Source organism: Hyperolius riggenbachi, chromosome 4 (assembly GCF_040937935.1).
Source record: "Hyperolius riggenbachi isolate aHypRig1 chromosome 4, aHypRig1.pri, whole genome shotgun sequence".
NCBI lineage: Eukaryota > Metazoa > Chordata > Amphibia > Anura > Hyperoliidae > Hyperolius > Hyperolius riggenbachi.
This window is the reverse complement of record NC_090649.1, coordinates 6,993,027-7,014,351: the sequence shown is the minus strand read 5'-3', so window position 1 is coordinate 7,014,351 and position 21,325 is coordinate 6,993,027. Positions and strand designations below refer to the sequence as shown.

Here is a 21,325-nt window from a genome sequence, read left to right as displayed (position 1 = left end):
ATAGTGGGCAGCCTGGAGGCATAGTGGGCAGCCTGGAGGCATAGTGGGCAGCCTGGAGGCATAGTGGACAGCCTGGAGGCATAGTGGGCAGCCTGGAGGCATAGTGGGCAGCCTGGAGGTATAGTAGGCAGCCTGAAGGTAAAGTAGGCAGCCTGGTGGCATACTGGGCAGCCTGGAGGCATAGTGTGGCAGTGTGGTGGCATAGTGGGCAGCCTGGAGGTATAGTAGGCAGCCTGGAGGCATAGTGGGCAGCCTGGAGGCATAGTGGGCAGCCTGGTGGCATAGTAGGCAGCCTGGAGGCATAGTGGGCAGCCTGGAGGCATAGTGTGGCAGCCTGGAGGCATAGTGGGCAGCCTGGAGGCATAGTGGGCAGCCTGGAGGTATAGTAGGCAGCCTGGAGGCATAGTGTGGCAGTGCGGAGGCATAGTGGGCAGCCTGGAGGCATAGTGTCAGCCTGGAGGTATAGTGGGCAGCCTGGAGGTATAGTGGGCAGCCTGGAGGCATAGTGGACAGCCTGGTGGCATAGTGGGCAGCCTGGAGGCATAGTGGGCAGCGCGGTGGCATAGTGGGCAGCCTGGAGGTATAGTGGGCAGCCTGGAGGTATAGTAGGCAGCCTGGAGGCATAGTGGGCAGCCTGGAGGCATAGTGGACAGCCTGGTGGCATAGTGGGCAGCCTGGAGGCATAGTGGGCAGCGCGGTGGCATAGTGGGCAGCCTGGAGGCATAGTGGGCAGCCTGGAGGCATAGTGGGCAGCCTGGAGGAATAGTGAGCAGCCTGGAGGTATAGTAGGCAGCCTGGAGGCATAGTGGGCAGCCTGGAGGTATAGTGGGCAGCCTGGAGGTATAGTGGGCAGCCTGGAGGTATAGTAGGCAGCCTGGAGGTATAGAAGGCAGCCTGGAGGTATAGTGGGCAGCCTGGAGGCATAGTGAGCAGCCTGGAGGTATAGTAGGCAGCCTGGAGGCATAGTGGGCAGCCTGGAGGTATAGTGGGCAGCCTGGAGGCATAGTGGGCAGCCTGGAGGCATAGTGAGCAGCCTGGAGGTATAGTAGGCAGCCTGGAGGCATAGTGGGCAGCCTGGAGGCATAGTGAGCAGCCTGGAGGTATAGTAGGCAGCCTGAAGGCATAGTGGGCAGCCTGGAGGTATAGTGGGCAGCCTGGAGGTATAGTAGGCAGCCTGGTGGCATACTAGGCAGCCTGGAGGAATAGTGGGCAGCCTGGAGGCATAGTGGGCAGCCTGGAGGCATAGTGGGCAGCCTGGTGGCATAGTGGGCAGCCTGGTGGCATAGTAGGCAGCCTGGAGGCATTGTGTGGCAGTGCGGTGGCATAGTGGGCAGCCTGGAGGCATAATGGGCAGCCTGGAGGCATAGTGGGCAGCCTGGAGAAATAGTGGGCAGCCTGGAGGCATAGTGGGCAGCCTGGAGGCATAGTGGGCAGCCTGGTGGCATAGTGGGCAGCCTGGAGGCATAATGGGCAGCCTGGAGGCATAGTGGGCAGCCTGGAGGTATAGTGGGCAGCCTGGAGGTATAGTAGGCAGCCTGAAGGTAAAGTAGGCAGCCTGGTGGCATAGTGTGGCAGTGTGGTGGCATAGTGGGCAGCCTGGAGGCATAGTGGGCAGCCTGGAGGCATAGTGGGCAGCCTGGAGGCATAGTGGGCAGCCTGGTGGCATAGTGGGCAGCCTGGTGGCATAGTAGGCAGCCTGGAGGCATAGTGAGCAGCCTGGAGGCATAGTGTGGCAGTGCGGTGGCATAGTGGGCAGCCTGGAGGCATAGTGGGCAGCCTGGAGGCATAGTGTGGCAGCCTGGTGGCATAATAGGCAGCCTGGAGGCATAGTGTGGCAGTGCGGTGGCATAGTGGGCAGCCTGGAGGCATAGTGGGCAGCCTGGAGGTATAGTAGGCAGCCTGGAGGCATAGTGGGCAGCCTGGTGGCATAGTGGGCAGCCTGGAGGCATAGTGGGCAGCCTGGAGGCATAGTGGGCAGCCTGGAGGCATAGTGAGCAGCCTGGAGGCTTAGTGGGCAGCCTGGAGGCATAGTGGGCAGCCTGGAGGCATAGTGGGCAGCCTGGAGGCATAGTGTCAGCCTGGAGGCATAGTGGGCAGCCTGGAGGCATAGTGGGCAGCCTGGAGGCATAGTGGGCAGCCTGGAGGCATAGTGGGCAGCCTGGAGGTATAGTAGGCAGCCTGGAGGCATAGTGGGCAGCCTGGAGGCATAGTGGGCAGCCTGGTGGCATAGTAGGCAGCCTGGAGGCATAGTGGGCAGCCTGGAGGCATAGTGGGCAGCCTGGAGGCATAGTGGGCAGCCTGGTGGCATAATAGGCAGCCTGGAGGCATAGTGTGGCAGTGCGGTGGCATAGTGGGCAGCCTGGAGGCATAGTGGGCAGCCTGGAGGTATAGTAGGCAGCCTGGAGGCATAGTGGGCAGCCTGGTGGCATAGTGGGCAGCCTGGAGGCATAGTGTGGCAGTGCGGTGGCATAGTGGGCAGCCTGGAGACATAGTGGGCAGCCTGGAGGCATAGTGGGCAGCCTGGAGGTATAGTGGGCAGCCTGGAGGTATAGTGGGCAGCCTGAAGGAATAGTGGGCAGCCTGGAGGAATAGTGGGCAGCCTGGAGACATAGTGGGCAGCCTGAAGGAATAGTGGGCAGCCTGGAGGCATAGTGGGCAGCGCGGTGGCATAGTGGGCAGCCTGGAAGCATAGTGGGCAGTGCGGTGGCATAGTGGGCAGCCTGGAGGCATAGTGGGCAGCCTGGAGGCATAGTGGGCAGCCTGGAGGCATAGTGGGCAGTGCGGTGGCATAGTGGGCAGCCTGGAGGCATAGTGGGCAGTGTGGTGGTATAGTGGGCAGCCTGAAGGCATAGTGGGCAGTGTGGTTGCATAGTGGGCAGTGCGGTGGCATAGTGGGCAGCCTGGAGGCATAGTGGGAAGCCTGGAGGCATAGTGGGCAGCCTGGAGGTATAGTGGGCAGCCTGGAGGCATAGTGGGCAGCCTAGAGGCATAGTGGGCAGTGCGGTGGCATAGTGGGCAGCCTGCAGGCATAGTGGGCAGCCTGGTGGCATAGTGGGCAGCCTGGAGGCATAGTGGGCAGCCTAGAGGCATAGTGGGCAGTGCGGTGGCATAGTAGGCAGCCTGGAGGCATAGTGGACAGCCTGGAGGCATAGTGGGCAGCCTGGAGGCATAGTGGGCAGCCTGGTGGCATAGTAGGCAGCCTGGAGGCATAGTGGGCAGCCTAGAGGCATAGTGGGCAGTGCGGTGGCATAGTAGGCAGCCTGCAGGCATAGTGGGCAGCCTGGTGGCATAGTAGGCAGCCTGGAGGCATAGTGTGGCAGTGCGGTGGCATAGTGGGCAGCCTGGTGGCATAGTAGGCAGCCTGGAGGCATAGTGGGCAGCCTGGAGGCATAATGGGCAGCCTGGAGGTATAGTAGGCAGCCTGGAGGCATAGTGGGCAGCCTGGAGGCATAGTGGGCAGCCTGGAGGCATAGTGTGGCAGTGCGGTGGCATAGTGGGCAGCCTGGAGGCATAGTGGGCAGCCTGGAGGTATAGTGAGCAGCCTGGAGGCATAGTGGGCTGTCTGGAGGCATAGTGGGCAGCCTGGAGGAATAGTAGGCAGCCTGGAGGCATAGTGGGCAGCCTGGAGGCATAGTGGGCAGCCTGGAGGCATAGTGGGCAGCCTGGTGGCATAGTGGGCAGCCTGGTGGCATAGTAGGCAGCCTGGAGGAATAGTGGGCAGCCTGGAGGCATAGTGGGCAGCCTGGAGGCATAGTGGACAGCCTGGAGGTATAGTAGGCAGCCTGGAGGCATAGTGGGCAGCCTGGTGGCATAGTGGGCAGTGCGGTGGCATAGTGAGCAGCCTGGAGGCATAGTGGGCAGCCTGGAGGCATAGTGGGCAGTGCGGTGGCATAGTGGGCAGCCTGGAGGTATAGTGGGCAGCCTGGAGGTATAGTGAGCAGCCTGGAGGCATAGTGGGCAGCCTGGAGGCATAGTGGGCAGCCTGGTGGCATAGTAGGCCACCTGGAGGCATAGTGTGGCAGTGCGGTGGCATAGTGGGCAGCCTGGAGGCATACTGGGCAGCCTGGAGGCATAGTGGGCAGCCTGGTGGCATAGTAGGCCACCTGGAGGCATAGTGTGGCAGTGCGGTGGCATAGTGGGCAGCCTGGAGGCATAGTGGGCAGCCTGGTGGCATAGTAGGCAGCCTGGAGGCATAGTGGGCAGCCTGGAGGCATAGAGGGCAGCCTGGAGGTATAGTGGGCAGCCTGGAGGTATAGTGGGCAGCCTGGAGGCATAGTGGGCAGCCTGGTGGCATAGTAGGCCGCCTGGAGGCATAGTGTAGCAGTGCGGTGGCATAGTGGGCAGCCTGGAGACATAGTGGGCAGCCTGGAGGCATAGTGGGCAGCCTGAAAGTATAGTGGGCAGCCTGGAGGTATAGTGGGCAGCCTGGAGGCATAGTGGGCAGCCTGGTGGCATAGTGGGCAGCCTGGAGGCATAGTGGGCAGCCTGGAGGCATAGTGGACAGCCTGGAGGCATAGTGGGCAGCCTGGAGGCATAGTGAGAAGCCTGGAGGCATAGTGAGCAGCCTGGAGGCATAGTGGGCAGCCTGGAGGCATAGTGGGCAGCCTGGAGGCATAGTGGGCAGCCTGGAGGCATAGTGAGCAGCCTGGAGGCATAGTGGGCAGCCTGGAGGTATAGTAGGCAGCCTGGAGGCATAGTGGGCAGCCTGGTGGCATAGTAGGCAGCCTGGAGGCATAGTGTGGCAGTGCGGTGGCATAGTGGGCAGCCTGGAGGCATAGTGGGCAGCCTGGAGGTATAGTAGGCAGCCTGGAGGCATAGTAGGCAGCCTGGAGGCATAGTGGGCAGCCTGGAGGTATAGTGGGCAGCCTGGAGGTATAGTAGGCAGCCTGGAGGCATAGTAGGCAGCCTGGAGGCATAGTGGGCAGCCTGGAGGTATAGTGGGCAGCCTGGAGGTATAGTAGGCAGCCTGGAGGCATAGTGGGCAGCCTGGAGGCATAGTGGGCAGCCTGGAGGTATAGTAGGCAGCCTGGAGGCATAGTAGGCAGCCTGGAGGCATAGTGGGCAGCCTGGAGGCATAGTGGGCAGTGCGGTGGCAGAGTGGGCAGCCTGGAGGCATAGTGGGCAGCCTGGAGGCATAGTGGACAGCCTGGAGGCATAGTGGGCAGCCTGGAGGCATAGTGGGCAGCCTGGAGGTATAGTAGGCAGCCTGGAGGCATAGTGGGCAGTGCGGTGGCATAGTGGGCAGCCTGGAGGCATAGTGGGAAGCCTGGAGGCATAGTGGGCAGCCTGGTGGCATAGTAGGCCACCTGGAGGCATAGTGTGGCAGTGCGGTGGCATAGTGGGCAGCCTGGAGGCATACTGGGCAGCCTGGAGGCATAGTGGGCAGCCTGGAGGCATAGTGGGCAGCCTGGTGGCATAGAGGGCAGCCTGGTGGCATAGTAGGCAGCCTGGAGGCATAGTGGGCAGTGTGGTGGCATAGTGGGCAGCCTGGAGGCATAGTGGGCAGCCTGGAGGTATAGTAGGCAGCCTGGAGGCATAGTGGGCAGCCTGGAGGCATAGTGTGGCAGTGCGGTGGCATAGTGGGCAGCCTGGAGGCATAGTGGGCAGTGTGGTTGCATAGTGGGCAGTGCGGTGGCATAGTGGGCAGCCTGGAGGCATAGTGGGCAGCCTGGAGGCATAGTGGGCAGCCTGGAGGCATAGTGGGCAGCCTGGAGGCATAGTGGACAGCCTGGAGGTATAGTAGGCAGCCTGGAGGCATAGTGGGCAGCCTGGTGGCATAGTGGGCAGTGCGGTGGCATAGTGGGCAGCCTGCAGGCATAGTGGGCAGTGTGGTGGTATAGTGGGCAGCCTGGAGGCATAGTGTCAGCCTGGAGGCATAGTGGGCAGCCTGGAGGCATAGTGGGCAGCCTGGAGGCATAGTGGGCAGCCTGGAGGCATAGTAGGCAGCCTGGAGGCATAGTGGACAGCCTGGAGGCATAGTGGGCAGCCTGGAGGCATAGTGGGCAGCCTGGAGGCATAGTGGACAGCCTGGAGGTATAGTAGGCAGCCTGGAGGCATAGTGGGCAGCCTGGAGGCATAGTGTGGCAGCCTGGAGGCATAGTGGGCAGCCTGGAGGCATAGTGGGCAGCCTGGAGGTATAGTAGGCAGCCTGGAGGCATACTGGGCAGCCTGGAGGCATAGTGGGCAGCCTGGAGGCATAGTGGGCAGCCTGGAGGTATAGTAGGCAGCCTGAAGGTAAAGTAGGCAGCCTGGTGGCATAGTGGGCAGCCTGGAGGCATAGTGGGCAGCCTGGTGGCATAGTGGGCAGCCTGGTGGCATAGTAGGCAGCCTGGAGGCATAGTGTGGCAGTGCGGTGGCATAGTGGGCAGCCTGGAGGCATAGTGGGCAGCCTGGAGGCATAGTAGGCAGCCTGGAGGTATAGTAGGCAGCCTGGAGGCATAGTGGGCAGCCTGGAGGCATAGTGGGCAGTGCAGTGGCATAGTGGGCAGACTGGAGGAATAGTGGGCAGCCTGGAGGCATAGTGGGCAGCCTGGAGGCATAGTGGGCAGTGCGGTGGCATAGTGGGCAGCCTGGAGGCATGGTGGGCAGCCTGGAGGCATAGTGGGCAGTGCGGTGGCATAGTGGGCAACGTGGAGGCATAGTGGGCAGCCTGGAGGCATAGTGGGCAGCCTGGTGGCATAGTAGGCAGCCTGGAGGCATAGTGGGCAGCCTGGAGGCATAGTGGGCAGCCTGGAGGCATAGTGGGCAGCCTGGTGGCATAGTAGGCCACCTGGAGGCATAGTGGGCAGCCTGGAGGCATAGTGGGCAGCCTGGAGGTATAGTAGGCAGCCTGGAGGCATAGTGGGCAGCCTGGAGGCATAGTGGGCAGCCTGGTGGCATAGTGGGCAGCCTGGTGGCATAGTGGGCAGCCTGGAGGCATAGTGGGCAGCCTGGAGGCATAGTGGGCAGCCTGGAGGCATAGTGGGCAGCCTGGAGGCATAGTGGGCAGCCTGGTGGCATAGTGGGCAGCCTGGTGGCATAGTGGGCAGCCTGGAGGCATAGTGGGCAGCCTGGTGGCATAGTGGGCAGCCTGGTGGCATAGTGGGCAGCCTGGAGGCATAGTGGGCAGCCTGGAGGCATAGTGGGCAGCCTGGTGGCATAGTGGGCAGCCTGGTGGCATAGTGGGCAGCCTGGAGGCATAGTGGGCAGCCTGGTGGCATAGTGGGCAGCCTGGAGGCATAGTGGGCAGCCTGGTGGCATAGTAGGCAGCCTGGAGGCATAGTGGGCAGCCTGGAGGCATAGTGGGCAGCCTGGAGGCATAGTGTGGCAGCCTGGAGGCATAGTGGGCAGCCTGGAGGCATAGTGGGCAGCCTGGAGGTATAGTAGGCAGCCTGGAGGCATACTGGGCAGCCTGGAGGCATAGTGGGCAGCCTGGAGGCATAGTGGGCAGCCTGGAGGTATAGTAGGCAGCCTGAAGGTAAAGTAGGCAGCCTGGTGGCATAGTGGGCAGCCTGGAGGCATAGTGGGCAGCCTGGAGGCATAGTGGGCAGCCTGGTGGCATAGTGGGCAGCCTGGTGGCATAGTAGGCAGCCTGGAGGCATAGTGTGGCAGTGCGGTGGCATAGTGGGCAGCCTGGTGGCATAGTGGGCAGCCTGGAGGCATAGTGGGCAGCCTGGAGGCATAGTGGGCAGCCTGGTGGCATAGTGGGCAGCCTGGTGGCATAGTAGGCAGCCTGGAGGCATAGTGTGGCAGTGCGGTGGCATAGTGGGCAGCCTGGAGACATAGTGGGCAGCCTGGAGGCATAGTGGGCAGCCTGGAGGCATAGTGGGCAGTGCAGTGGCATAGTGGGCAGACTGGAGGAATAGTGGGCAGCCTGGAGGCATAGTGGGCAGCCTGGAGGCATAGTGGGCAGTGCGGTGGCATAGTGGGCAGCCTGGAGGCATGGTGGGCAGCCTGGAGGCATAGTGGGCAGTGCGGTGGCATAGTGGGCAACGTGGAGGCATAGTGGGCAGCCTGGAGGCATAGTGGGCAGCCTGGTGGCATAGTAGGCAGCCTGGAGGCATAGTGGGCAGCCTGGAGGCATAGTGGGCAGCCTGGTGGCATAGTAGGCCACCTGGAGGCATAGTGGGCAGCCTGGAGGCATAGTGGGCAGCCTGGAGGTATAGTAGGCAGCCTGGAGGCATAGTGGGCAGCCTGGTGGCATAGGGGGCAGCCTGGTGGCATAGTGGGCAGCCTGGTGGCATAGTGGGCAGCCTGGAGGCATAGTGGGCAGCCTGGAGGCATAGTGGGCAGCCTGGAGGTATAGTAGGCAGCCTGGAGGCATAGTGGGCAGCCTGGTGGCATAGTAGGCAGCCTGGAGGCATAGTGTGGCAGTGCGGTGGCATAGTGGGCAGCCTGGAGGCATAGTGGGCAGCCTGGAGGTATAGTAGGCAGCCTGGAGGCATAGTGGGCAGCCTGGTGGCATAGTGGGCAGCCTGGAGGCATAGTGTGGCAGTGCGGTGGCATAGTGGGCAACGTGGAGGCATAGTGGGCAGCCTGGAGGCATAGTGGGCAGCCTGGTGGCATAGTAGGCAGCCTGGAGGCATAGTGGGCAGCCTGGAGGCATAGTGGGCAGCCTGGAGGCATAGTGGGAAGCCTGGTGGCATAGTAGGCCACCTGGAGGCATAGTGGGCAGCCTGGAGGCATAGTGGGCAGCCTGGAGGTATAGTAGGCAGCCTGGAGGCATAGTGGGCAGCCTGGTGGCATAGGGGGCAGCCTGGTGGCATAGAGGGCAGCCTGGTGGCATAGTGGGCAGCCTGGAGGCATAGTGGGCAGCCTGGAGGCATAGTGGGCAGCCTGGAGGTATAGTAGGCAGCCTGGAGGCATAGTGGGCAGCCTGGTGGCATAGTAGGCAGCCTGGAGGCATAGTGTGGCAGTGCGGTGGCATAGTGGGCAGCCTGGTGGCATAGTGGGCAGCCTGGTGGCATAGTGGGCAGCCTGGAGGTATAGTGGGCAGCCTGGAGGTATAGTGGGCAGCCTGGAGGCATAGTGGGCAGCCTGGAGGTATAGTAGGCAGCCTGGAGGCATAGTGGGCAGCCTGGTGGCATAGTGGGCAGCCTGGAGGCATAGTGTGGCAGTGCGGTGGCATAGTGGGCAGCCTGGAGGCATAGTGGGCAGCCTGGAGGCATAGTGGGCAGCCTGGAGGCATAGTGGGCAGCCTGGAGGAATAGTGGGCAGCCTGGTGGCATAGTAGGCAGCCTGGAGGCATAGTGGGCAGCACGGTGGCATAGTGGGCAGTGTGGTGGCATAGCGGGCAGTGTGGTGGCATAGTGGGCAGCCTGGAGACATAGTGGGCAGCCTGGAGGCATAGTGGGCAGCCTGGAGGCATAGTGGGCAGCCTGGAGGTATAGTGGGCAGCCTGGAGGTATAGTGGAGGTATAGTGGGCAGCCTGGAGGCATAGTGGGCAGCCTGGTGGCATAGTGGGCAGCCTGGTGGCATAGTAGGCCGCCTGGAGGCATAGTGTGGCAGTGCGGTGGCATAGTGGGCAGCCTGGAGGCATAGTGGGCAGCCTGGAGGCAAAGTGGGCAGCCTGGTGGCATAGTAGGCCGCCTGGAGGCATAGTGTGGCAGTGCGGTGGCATAGTGGGATGCCTGGAGGCATAGTGGGCAGCCTGGAGGCATAGTGGGCAGCCTGGAGGCATAGTGGGCAGCCTGGAGGCATAGAGGGCAGCCTGGAGGTATAGTAGGCAGCCTGGAGGCATAGTGGGCAGCCTGGAGGCATAGTGGGCAGCCTGGAGGCATAGTGGGCAGCCTGGTGGCATAGTAGGCAGCCTGGAGGCATAGTGGGCAGTGCGGTGGCATAGTGGGATGCCTGGAGGCATAGTGGGCAGCCTGGTGGCATAGTAGGCAGCCTGGAGGCATAGTGTGGCAGTGCGGTGGCATAGTGGGCAGCCTGGAGGCATAGTGGGCAGCCTGGTGGCATAGTAGGCAGCCTGGAGGCATAGTGTGGCAGTGCGGTGGCATAGTGGGCAGCCTGGAGGCATAGTGGGCAGCCTGGAGGCATAGTGGGCAGCCTGGTGGCATAGTAGGCCGCCTGGAGGCATAGTGTGGCAGTGCGGTGGCATAGTGGGCAGCCTGGAGGCATAGTGGGCAGCCTGGAGGCATAGTGGGCAGCCTGGTGGCATAGTAGGCCGCCTGGAGGCATAGTGTGGCAGTGCGGTGGCATAGTGGGATGCCTGGAGGCATAGTGGGCAGCCTGGAGGCATAGTGGGCAGCCTGGAGGCATAGTGGGCAGCCTGGAGGCATAGAGGGCAGCCTGGAGGTATAGTAGGCAGCCTGGAGGCATAGTGGGCAGCCTGGAGGCATAGTGGGCAGCCTGGAGGCATAGTGGGCAGCCTGGTGGCATAGTAGGCAGCCTGGAGGCATAGTGTGGCAGTGCGGTGGCATAGTGGGCAGCCTGGTGGCATAGTGGGCAGCCTGGTGGCATAGTGGGATGCCTGGAGGCATAGTGGGCAGCCTGGTGGCATAGTGGGCAGTGCGGTGGCATAGTGGGATGCCTGGTGGCATAGTAGGCAGCCTGGAGGCATAGTGTGGCAGTGCGGTGGCATAGTGGGCAGCCTGGAGGCATAGTGGGCAGCCTGGAGGCATAGTGGGCAGCCTGGAGGTATAGTGGGCAGCCTGGAGGCATAGTGGGCAGTGCGGTGGCATAGTAGGCAGCCTGGAGGCATAGTGGGCAGCCTGGAGGCATAGTGGGCAGTGCGGTGGCATAGTGGGATGCCTGGAGGCATAGTGGGCAGCCTGGAGGCATAGTGGGCAGCCTGGAGGTATAGTGGGCAGCCTGGAGGCATAGTGGGCAGTGCGGTGGCATAGTAGGCAGCCTGGAGGCATAGTGGGCAGCCTGGAGGCATAGTGGGCAGTGCGGTGGCATAGTGGGATGCCTGGAGGCATAGTGGGCAGCCTGGAGGCATAGTGGGCAGCCTGGAGGTATAGTGGGCTGCCTGGAGGCATAGTGGGCAGTGCGGTGGCATAGTAGGCAGCCTGGAGGCATAGTGGGATGCCTGGAGGCATAGTGGGCAGTGCGGTGGCATAGTGGGCAGCCTGGAGGCATAGTGGGATGCCTGGATGCATAGTGGGCAGCCTGGTGGCATAGTAGGCAGCCTGGAGGCATAGTGGGCAGTGCGGTGGCATAGTGGGCAGCCTGGAGGCATAGTGGGATGCCTGGAGGCATAGTGGGCAGCCTGGTGGCATAGTGGGCAGCCTGGAGGCATAGTGGGCAGTGCGGTGGCATAGTGGGCAGCCTGGAGGTATAGTAGGCAGCCTGGAGGCATAGTGGGCAGCCTGGAGGCATAGAGGGCAGCCTGGAGGCATAGTGGGCAGCCTGGAGGCATAGTGGGCAGCCTGGAGGTATAGTAGGCAGCCTGAAAGCATAGTGGGCAGTGCGGTGGCATAGTGGGATGCCTGGAGGCATAGTAGGCAGCCTGGAGGCATAGTGGGCAGCCTGGTGGCATAGTGGGCAGCCTGGTGGCATAGTAGGCAGCCTGGAGGCATAGTGTGGCAGTGCGGTGGCATAGTGGGCAGCCTGGAGGCATAGTGTGGCAGTGCGGTGGCATAGTGGGCAGCCTGGAGGCATAGTGTGGCAGTGCGGTGGCATAGTGGGCAGCCTGGAGGCATAGTGGGCAGCCTGGTGGCATAGTAGGCCGCCTGGAGGCATAGTGTGGCAGTGCGGTGGCATAGTGGGCAGCCTGGAGGCATAGTGGGCAGTGCGGTGGCATAGTGGGCAGCCTGGAGGCATAGTGGGCAGCCTGGAGGCATAGTGGGCAGCCTGGAGGCATAGTGGGCAGTGCGGTGGCATAGTGGGCAGTGCGGTGGCATAGTGGGATGCCTGGAGGCATAGTGGGCAGCCTGGAGGTATAGTGGGCAGCCTGGAGGTATAGTGGGCAGCCTGGAGGCATAGTGGGCAGCCTGGAGGCATAGTGGGCAGCCTGGAGGCATAGTAGGCAGCCTGGAGGCATAGTGGGCAGTGCGGTGGCATAGTGGGATGCCTGGAGGCATAGTGGGCAGCCTGGAGGCATAGTGTGGCAGTGCGGTGGCATAGTGTGGCTAGCACTCCTGCACTGCAGCGCTTGGTGCCTATTTAAAATCCCAGCCAGGGCACAATCTGCACAGAGTTTGTATGTTCTCCCCACATCTGTGTGTTTCCTCCGAGCACTCAGATTTCCTCCCACATCCCAAAAAAACATATAGATGAATGATTTGGCTTCCCCTAAATTGGCCCTAGACTACGATACATACACTACATGATACATACATACATAGACATATGGCTATGCTAGGATTAGATTGTGAGCCCCTCTGAGGGACAGTTAGTGACAATATACTGTGTACAGCGCTGCAGAAGATGGAGGTGCTATATAAATTAAATACTAAATAAAAATAATAATAATAATAATAATAAAGAGAAGAAGATTATGCCAGTAGACTATATTCTAGGTAAAATTAGGACTCTGGAAATGCTACAAAAACAAAGTATCCCTCAAGATATTGCAAAAGAACTATTTACTTTACCACTTTACCCCCCCAGTGCTAAATTTCTCCGTCCCTCTGCGCACTGCTTCACCCCCAGGGACGGAGAAAGGCGCACTTGTTTGTTTACTGGCTGGGAGTGGGCGGGGACCTCGCGCGCACACTCCAGCCAGCCAGCACAGCAGGTGACTAATTGGATGTTAGGAACAAGCGTTCCTAAATCCAATTAGACGCGCCGATTGCGGACACTATGGAGACTGCTTCAAACAGAAGCAGTCTCCATTGATAACAAATAAATGTAAACAAACGTGTAGCGCGCGATCGCGCGCCCCCGTGACCCGCGCGCGCGCGCACACACCCCCGCTCTGCAGTGCAATGATTGGTTATGGGGACCCCAGTCCCCAGTAACCAATCATTTCACAGAAAAAAATCAATGGAAGCAGCGCTGCAAGGTACAAATTGCGCTGGTGCTTCAGGGGTAAAACCCCTCCGTTGTGAAGTGGTTAAAGTGGTATAAAACCCTGATATAATATTCAATAAAGACATGTTTCCTACTTTTTATATGCCATACGGTTATCATATTTGCTTTTGTGCATACGTATTATTATTCATTTAGAAATTACAAGTTCCCAAAGTACAATTTTTTTGCTCTGAGAGCTGCCTTTGCATTTTATTTATAACTGGTTTATTCATCTTGTAATGCATGCAGAAATGTTTTCTGAGTGTCTGACTGTGTTCAGGAGAGTCTGCACAGTCAGAGAAGTGTTTACTTAATTGTATCAAGTGAGGAATGTAAACACAAGATAACATTATGTCCAGTTCGGATGTGTCCAGCTTTCCCTGCAGGGAGCTTGTAATGTGGGGCATACACGGGTCAACCTTCTCTTATCAATCGAGCTGCTGATGGCTTAATTGATAATTTCCGACAGGTCTGATCACCGCGCAGATCGATTCCCCGCTCGATACCCGTGGGTGGACAATAGCGGGGAATCGAGCGGAAGATAAGGAAGCGACTGCGGGGACAAGCGGGAATCGATCCGGGCGGCCATGGGGACAAGCGGGGATGCGGCGGGAGTTGATCCGGGGGCTAATTGAACCGCTGGATCGCTCGTTGTATGCCCAGCATTAGTCCTGTGTTTAACTAGTTGAATGCTGTTCTAGTAAAAAAAACAAAACATTGTGTTAGTATATTATATGCTGTAAATAATCTTTTAGAGCAAAGGAGAAATTCTGGGTTTCATTCCACTTTAAGTCAGGAACTAAGGAATATTCTAACTAGCAAATATGATTACTTAGCTCAGAAAGCAAAAATTAATTTTTATTCCTCGCATAATAAAGCAGGTAAATTAATAGCTAATCTTATAAAGAATAAACAGGCTAAAGGTGGCCATACATTAGAACGATTATGGGCAGATTCGACCAAGAGAAAAATGTATCTCTAATTGAATCTGCCCATACACTACAGGCCGATTCCCGTCCATTTCCAGCATGAAATCATCAGGGAATCGGCTGAGCTGCCGCGTCCGCCCCACCGCTGCCCCCAGAATGTATAAATGTATGTACTGTAGTGTAGTGCATTTATACATTACCTGTCAGGTGACACCCTTCGCGCAGTGACTGTCCATCTCGCCGGGTAACAGCCGCATAGACGCTAGTGGCACATAGCACCTGAAGTCAGACATAGTGCCACCGGCACGTATGCGTAACCCAGCAAGATGGACGGAAATCGCGTGGAGGCTGACACCAAACAGGTAATGTATAAATGCACACACTACATACATTTATACATTGCGGCAGCAGCGGCGGGGGTTTTCGTTGTCGCTCGTTCGTAATTCTGCCGCCGTACCGCCGCGTACCCAACCAACCAACTTCAGCCCGACATCTTCCAGCATGCGCGATCGACAGTGCGTCCAATTTATGTCCCGAAACTAGTCGCTTTGTCGGTCGGGCATGCACTTGGCAGCACCAATTTTCATCCAATTCGATTATAATAATCGAATTGGATGGTCGATTGGTTAGTTGGTCGGCAAATGTATGGGCCCCTTTAGCAACATTTGTACACCGCAAGACGCCTATTCCCTATATAGTCCACCCATTTACTAAAGAGGAACTATTAAATACGAACTCAATGGCAGATGCCTTCAGTGACTTCTATGAGAGCCTATATAATTTAATGACTAGCAGACCGCGTGTCATTTTAAAACTTCTTACTGGTCCCTCTTAATGGACCAACAGACGTTTTAAAATGTCCTCCGCCGCCGCCACTTCTGTTCACGGTGGGATGCTTAGATCCAAAGCTAAAGCATAGATCCGAAGTTGAGGAAGTGATTACATTTTCTTGTTTATGTTTCCTTATCAGCCACTATTAGTAAACATTCCTTGGCGGTGCTTCAGCTCCACATAAGCAGACAGAGTGAAACAAGACAATTTATCACTATAAGTTTTTCATGTATAATTACAGCAGTTATGAATACATTGCAATGACCACTTTCAGAGCAGATAAACTGTACCTTGGGAACTTGTAATTTGCAAATGGACAATATTACTTGTGCACAAAAGCAAATATGATAACTGTATGAGTAATACACATAGAAACACATTCTTGGTTAATTGCTCCTGCCTGATGAAGAGAAAGGAGAAGATAAGATCTGTGTGTGATGTATGGAAGATCTCTGATGGCCTCTTTCTGTCCTCTTTCCACAGCCAAGCCTGGATGCTGCCCAACTGGGAGACTGTCATGCCCGAGGCAACCTGTGGGTGGCTTTAAAGATCTATGCCAGAATGATTTTAATTGCACCGGAGATATGAAGTGCTGCAATCGGTGTGGTAAAAGGTGCACAGCACCAGATACCACAGGTAAGAAACCACCATTCTCATTCTGGGAACTTTTAAGGAGTGATGGGCCTTAATTTGGCATATTCAAAATTTCACATTGAAATTTGCATTTTCGCATCGTAATCGTAATGCGAAATTTCAGGGAAAATCGTAATTGCTTTCATATGTAACAGTAGTATTTCATAATTTTGCATAATTTTCCGCATATTTTTTGCCCAATTTTGCGCCGACTTTGGTGGTTATTAGCACAGCCCCCATACAAGCTAATGCTACCAGAATTACTACATATGTTAAGGAGAATATTGAGTACAAGTAAAAAAAATAAATTTCAAAAAGACATTGTAGTTTTTGAGAAAATCGATTTTAAAAATGCAAAGAAAAAGAGTTTTTATAAGTTTAAAAACCATTTTTCTTTGAATTTTTTTAAATCGGTTTTCTCAAAAACTATGGTCTTTGTGGAAAATTATTTTTTTTATTTGGTGTCAGCAGCATGTATGGGGGCGTAGCTATTAACCTACAAAATTATGCAAAATTACGTGAATTTTTATGCGACATTAAGAATGCCTACGAATCAATTTAGTTTGCAAATCGTAATTACGTATAGGCGTAATTGCGAAAATGTACGCAAAATTTAGCAAAATCGTAATTTTGCTAATTACGATCATCACTGCTGTTAAGTAAAGAAGTAGGTGCATAGATTGGTCTTGGGAAGCCAAATACATTCAGCAAGTGTCTTATGGAAGCTGCTAGTCTAACTAAACTTTTCTTCAAGTGTTATCACAAAAACTCCCTAGAGGAGCATCTAAAGATGCCTTTACTTTAGTGACAAGTAAAGGTTCCAGCTTCCAGGACTCAGCTTAATCTCTACCGGATCCACGCACCTTCATTGCAAGGTCTTCTTTAGCAAATGCTTCCAAAAAATGTGAATGAAAGAAGCAATGCGCCATCCACTTGTAATTGTGCTCTTGTTTATTGATCGAATGATAATAGACATATCAATGTGACGTTTCCGGCTTTACCAAGCCTGTCAGCACCCAAAATAACACATCACTTAGCTCACCTATGTATGCATGAGGCCAATCATCATCTGAGCCAACCAGGGTCCTCTAATGTTATTCAACATTGCTTCTTTTAAAGAGACTCTGAAGCCTCCAGAAAACTCAGTATTTATTTTACAGTGTTAGGCAATAGGCATGCATCCCTGTGGCTGAAATCTCAATGAATCCCCCAAAACCACAGGGCAAAATCCACGACTTTTCTGGTTGTGGATTTTTCTGCCCAGGGGAGGTAATGCGTTGGGCTGTAGCTCTGCCTCCATGTGCGTCAATCAGCGCCGATCGCCGCCTCTCCCCGCCCCTCTCAGTGAAAGAAGACTGAGAGGGGCTGGAAGAGGCGGAGATCCACGGAGATTGATGGAGCAGAGGCAGAGCTACTGCACTAAGTTCTGCCTCTATGCGGAAGCGATCCTCAAATCTTCCCCAGGGGAGGCAAAGCTTTGGGCCGTAGCTCTGCCTCCATGTGCATCAATCTGAGCTAATCACCGCCTCTCCCCGCCCCTCTCAGTGAAAGAAGACTGAGAGGGGCTGGAAGAGGCGGAGATCCACGGAGATTGATGGAGCAGAGGCAGAGCTACTGCGCTAAGTTCTGCCTCTATGCGGAAGCGATCCCCGAATCTTCCCCAGGGGAGACAAAGCTTTGGGCAGTAGCTCTGCCTCCATGTGCATCAATCTGAGCTAATCACCGCCTCTCCCCGCCTCTCTCAGTGAAAGAAGACTGAGAGGGGCAGGAAGAGGCGGAGATCCACGCAGATTGACGGAGGAGAGGCAGAGCTACTGCGCTAAGTTCTGCCTCTATGCGGAAGCGATCCTCAAATCTTCCCCAGGGGAGGCAAAGCTTTGGGCTGTAGCTCTGTGTCCATGTGCATCAATCTGCGCTGATCGCCACCTCTCCCCGCCCCTCTCAGTGAAAGAAGACTGAGAGGGGCTGGAAGAGGCGGAGATCCACGGAGATTGATGGAGCAGAGGCAGAGCTACTGCGCTAAGTTCTGCCTCTATGCGTAAGCGATCCCCGAATCTTCCCCAGGGGAGGTAATGCTTTGGGCCGTAGCTCTGCCTCCATGTGCATCAATCTGCGCTAATCGCCGCCTCTCCCCCGCCCCTCTCAGTGGAAGAAGACTGAGAGGAGTGGGGAGAGGTGGAGATCCACGGAGATTGACGGAGGAGAGGCAGAGCTACTGCACTAAGCTCTGCCTCTATGCGGAAGCGATCCCCGAATCTTCCCCAGGGGAGGCAAAGCTTTGGGCAGTAGCTCTGCCTCCATGTGCATCAATCTGCGCTAATCGCCGCCTCTCCCCCGCCCCTCTCAGTGGAAGAAGACTGAGAGGAGTGGGGAGAGGTGGAGATCCACGGAGATTGACGGAGGAGAGGCAGAGCTACTGCACTAAGCTCTGCCTCTATGCGGAAGCGATCCCCGAATCTTCCCCAGGGGATTCGGGGGGATAACCTGATATTTCAGCCACGGGGATGCAGCGTTTCAGAGGCGGCATTCATGCCTAACAACACTGTAAAATAAAAGCTGCATTTTCTGAAGACTTCAGAGTCTCAGTATTGTGGTCCCAAAGGTGTTATGGGACTAGCATGGGCACACCCCTTCTCTGCTGGACTGTTGTGAGCATTCCCCACCTTGGACACTCCACACAATGTGATGTAACAGACACACCATGGCATGTTTCCACATGGGGACATTTCCATCTTGCTCTGTGATGTCAGCACTTTGTGTGGCATCTTGGAGGATCCCCAGTTCTCTGTCTCTCCACAGAGTCATATTACTTAGTGATCTCATGTCTCAAGTCATAGACAAAAATGTTGACTGAAGTGTCTGATAAGTCTACAGGCACAGTAGAATTTGGGAATAGGAGGTTTTAGTAGCTGGTCCAGCCACTCAGCAGCTGTGTTAATTGTTCAGTAGAGATGGCCCGAACTGTTCACTGGCAGACAGTATTCTGCAAACTTCCGCTGTTCGCACTCGCAGTGAACAGCAAAAAATGTGGTGTGTTCGACCTCCCCCCTATAAACCTTGACCACTTACCACACAGTCAGCAGACACGTGGCAGCCAATCAGCTAGCACCCCCTCCTGGACCCCCCACCCCCTATTAAAATGCAGTTGCGGTGGCCATATTGGATTCATTCTCTGCTGGCTGCTGACTGTTAGTGAGAGCAGGGACAGACTTGCTGCAGATAGGTAGGGAAAGCATTAGCTAGGCCTGTAGGAGAACAGAGGCGCCAAGAGGATAAAAGGAAGCTAAATGAGCTTAAAAACCAAATTCTTGGTAAATAGAGGAGGTAGTGGTGGACTTACCTCCTCCAAGTAGACACACAAGGACTGTAGTAAAGACAGTCAATATATTTTATTTATGCAAAAAAAGTGGGATCAGCGCATCACCAGGCCGCCTCTGAATGGCCTCTGCTCAGAGATGCGCTGAGCCCCCCCAGAAACTGCAAACGCACCTTGAACCCAAACAGAGGCTCTGCATATACACCAAAGGAAAACTATTAAGTGGGAGCAGCTGACCAGAAATAAATCAATCAAACATAGCAAAGAAATGAACAGCGCTACTTAAAAACAGATGAGTGCTTACCTGCAAAAAAGTGCACACCCCACTCATGGGATTCAAATACACAATGAGCATACACATGACCTGTCTACCACTCCTCCAAGTGGTAGACAGGTCATGTGTATGCTCATTGTGTATTTGAATCCCATGAGTGGGGTGTGCACTTTTTTGCAGGTAAGCACTCATCTGTTTTTAAGTAGCGCTGTTCATTTCTTTGCTATGTTTGATTGATTTATTTCTGGTCAGCTGCTCCCACTTAATAGTTTTCCTTTGGTGTATATGCAGAGCCTCTGTTTGGGTTCAAGGTGCGTTTGCAGTTTCTGGGGGGGCTCAGCGCATCTCTGAGCAGAGGCCATTCAGAGGCGGCCTGGTGATGCGCTGATCCCACTTTTTTTGCGCAATTCTCAATTTTACTGGTAGCGCGCCCAGGCTATGCATATGCATAGGTAGAATTTAGTTAGTGTTAGGTCCCCTCCCATGGAGGAAAGACTTCTTCGACAGTGGGAGGGACAAGTACCTAACAAATTGCAAATTGTTAGTGAAACTAACATCCTCCAAGTGGTAGACAGGTCATGTGTATGCTCATTGTGTATTTGAATCCCATGAGTGGGGTGTGCACTTTTTTGCAGGTAAGCACTCATCTGTTTTTAAGTAGCGCTGTTCATTTCTTTGCTATATTTTATTTATGAACTCCAAATATGCAACGCGTTTCGCAGGTTTGATCCCGCCTCATCGGGCAATAACAACGGAGCAATAGCATATGTGGTCAGTAGAAGAGCCAGGCACCTCTGACTGAATGTTTGATAACGCAAGAGCAGCACAACATCGCACTGCGCTGCCATTGCGTCTTATCAGAGGCCCAGAGCTGCAGTTGCTCTGGGCAGCCTGTGTAGCCTCTTCCATTATCCAGCTCTCAGCCTTGTTGTGCTGGCTGGTCAGACAGTATGCCCCCCCCCAGCATTACACAGAGTTGCAGTAATGCGGTATTTAAGCAGAAATCCAATTTCCGTTTCCGAGTTCCAATCAGAAATGCTGATTCAGATTGGAAATGCAGAAATTGAGTTTTTGCAGGAACCAAATGAGAGTCTCTTATGGTGATAATCCTGAGGCTTCACAAGTCATCAATAAACACTCAGCTGGAGATCATGTCGCACAACAATGAAGCAAGCATACAATTTAAGGTCCGTTTGTTTCATTGACTTCTGATTATCCAAGAAAAGTACTCAGGACGGGTTCAGGAGGGAAGACAAACCTTAAAGGCTCGCTGTGACTTGTACCAGTAGCTGTGCTCCTGTCCTTCACACTGATTCCCAATTATTATTATTATTCATTTATAAAGTGCCAAATTACTCTGTGGCATTGTACAAAGCAGTACTGGTCGTAATGGAAAAATCTACGCTTACGGATCATTACGCGTAATTTTACGCTATTACGCATTACGCAATTACGGTTATGGCGTAGGTAATTATCTACGGTACATCACTGTAATTACGCGTTAACTTACGCAGTTACGCTTAAGAATACCGTAATGTAGGCGCTTACACTACGATGTTACGCGTAGTGCCGTAATACCCATTAATGCGTACTTTTTGACGCATACGGACGATGTGTACGCAATAGCCGTCAATGTGACAGTTATTGCGTACATATCATTCGTATGCGTCAAAACGTACGCTTATATACTGAAGGGCGGGAGAAGATACTATTGGTTGCTTAGGATGTTGACTGATTGGCTACTCTTAGAAAAGGGGAGTTTTTACGTTAGTAATTACGCGTAAAATTACGCGTAAGTGTTCGAAAAATTACGCATGCCTAGCAATTACGGTAGACAGTGTAATTACGATACCACTTTCCTGCTTACGCGTAAATAATTACGTGTAAGACCGTAAGTTAAATTTACATTGAATTACGATGCGTAATTACGCTCATGCATAATTTCAGCCCAGCACTGGTACAAAGTCAAATACAAACACGGGCTGCATAAATTACAGACAAAGGTGTTACTTTGAAACTGCATTGTATTTTGTAACAGAGTTTATAAATGTTTCCGGACCGAAGCAGTACGAATGTACATCCTGCAGGTGGTGCTGCGGCTCTGACAGGACAACGATCTTACTGCTTCGGAAACCACACAAACCTGCCGCTATAATGATCGCGTTGCTTTCTCCCGCCGCAGTTCACTCGCCTGCTGTCTATATGACGGAAGAGCTGTGTGAGCCGGTCAGGAGCTGATTTCATTGGCTTCTGACCGCATTACCACTGCAAGCCAATCCCATTGGCTTACATTGACAGACAGGGTTAGGAGCTAATTAAAGAGGCTCCTGACCGGCACACAGAGCTGTTCCATCATAGCGATGGCAGAAAGAGGAGCCTGCGGCAGCGGGAGAGTGTTGGGT

At 55.1% G+C, this 21,325-nt stretch overlaps 1 protein-coding gene across 2 annotated transcripts in view; it reads left to right on the top strand.

The window, feature by feature from the left end:
* The window catches only part of LOC137571118 (uncharacterized), a 209,164-nt gene that overhangs the window by 148,241 nt on the left and 39,598 nt on the right, over positions 1–21,325 (top strand). For both annotated transcript variants that reach the window (XM_068279826.1, XM_068279824.1), the window contains one exon: positions 15,184–15,336. In XM_068279826.1, the coding sequence (XP_068135927.1) occupies positions 15,184–15,336 (153 nt within the window). The remainder of the gene's footprint in view (positions 1–15,183; positions 15,337–21,325) is intronic.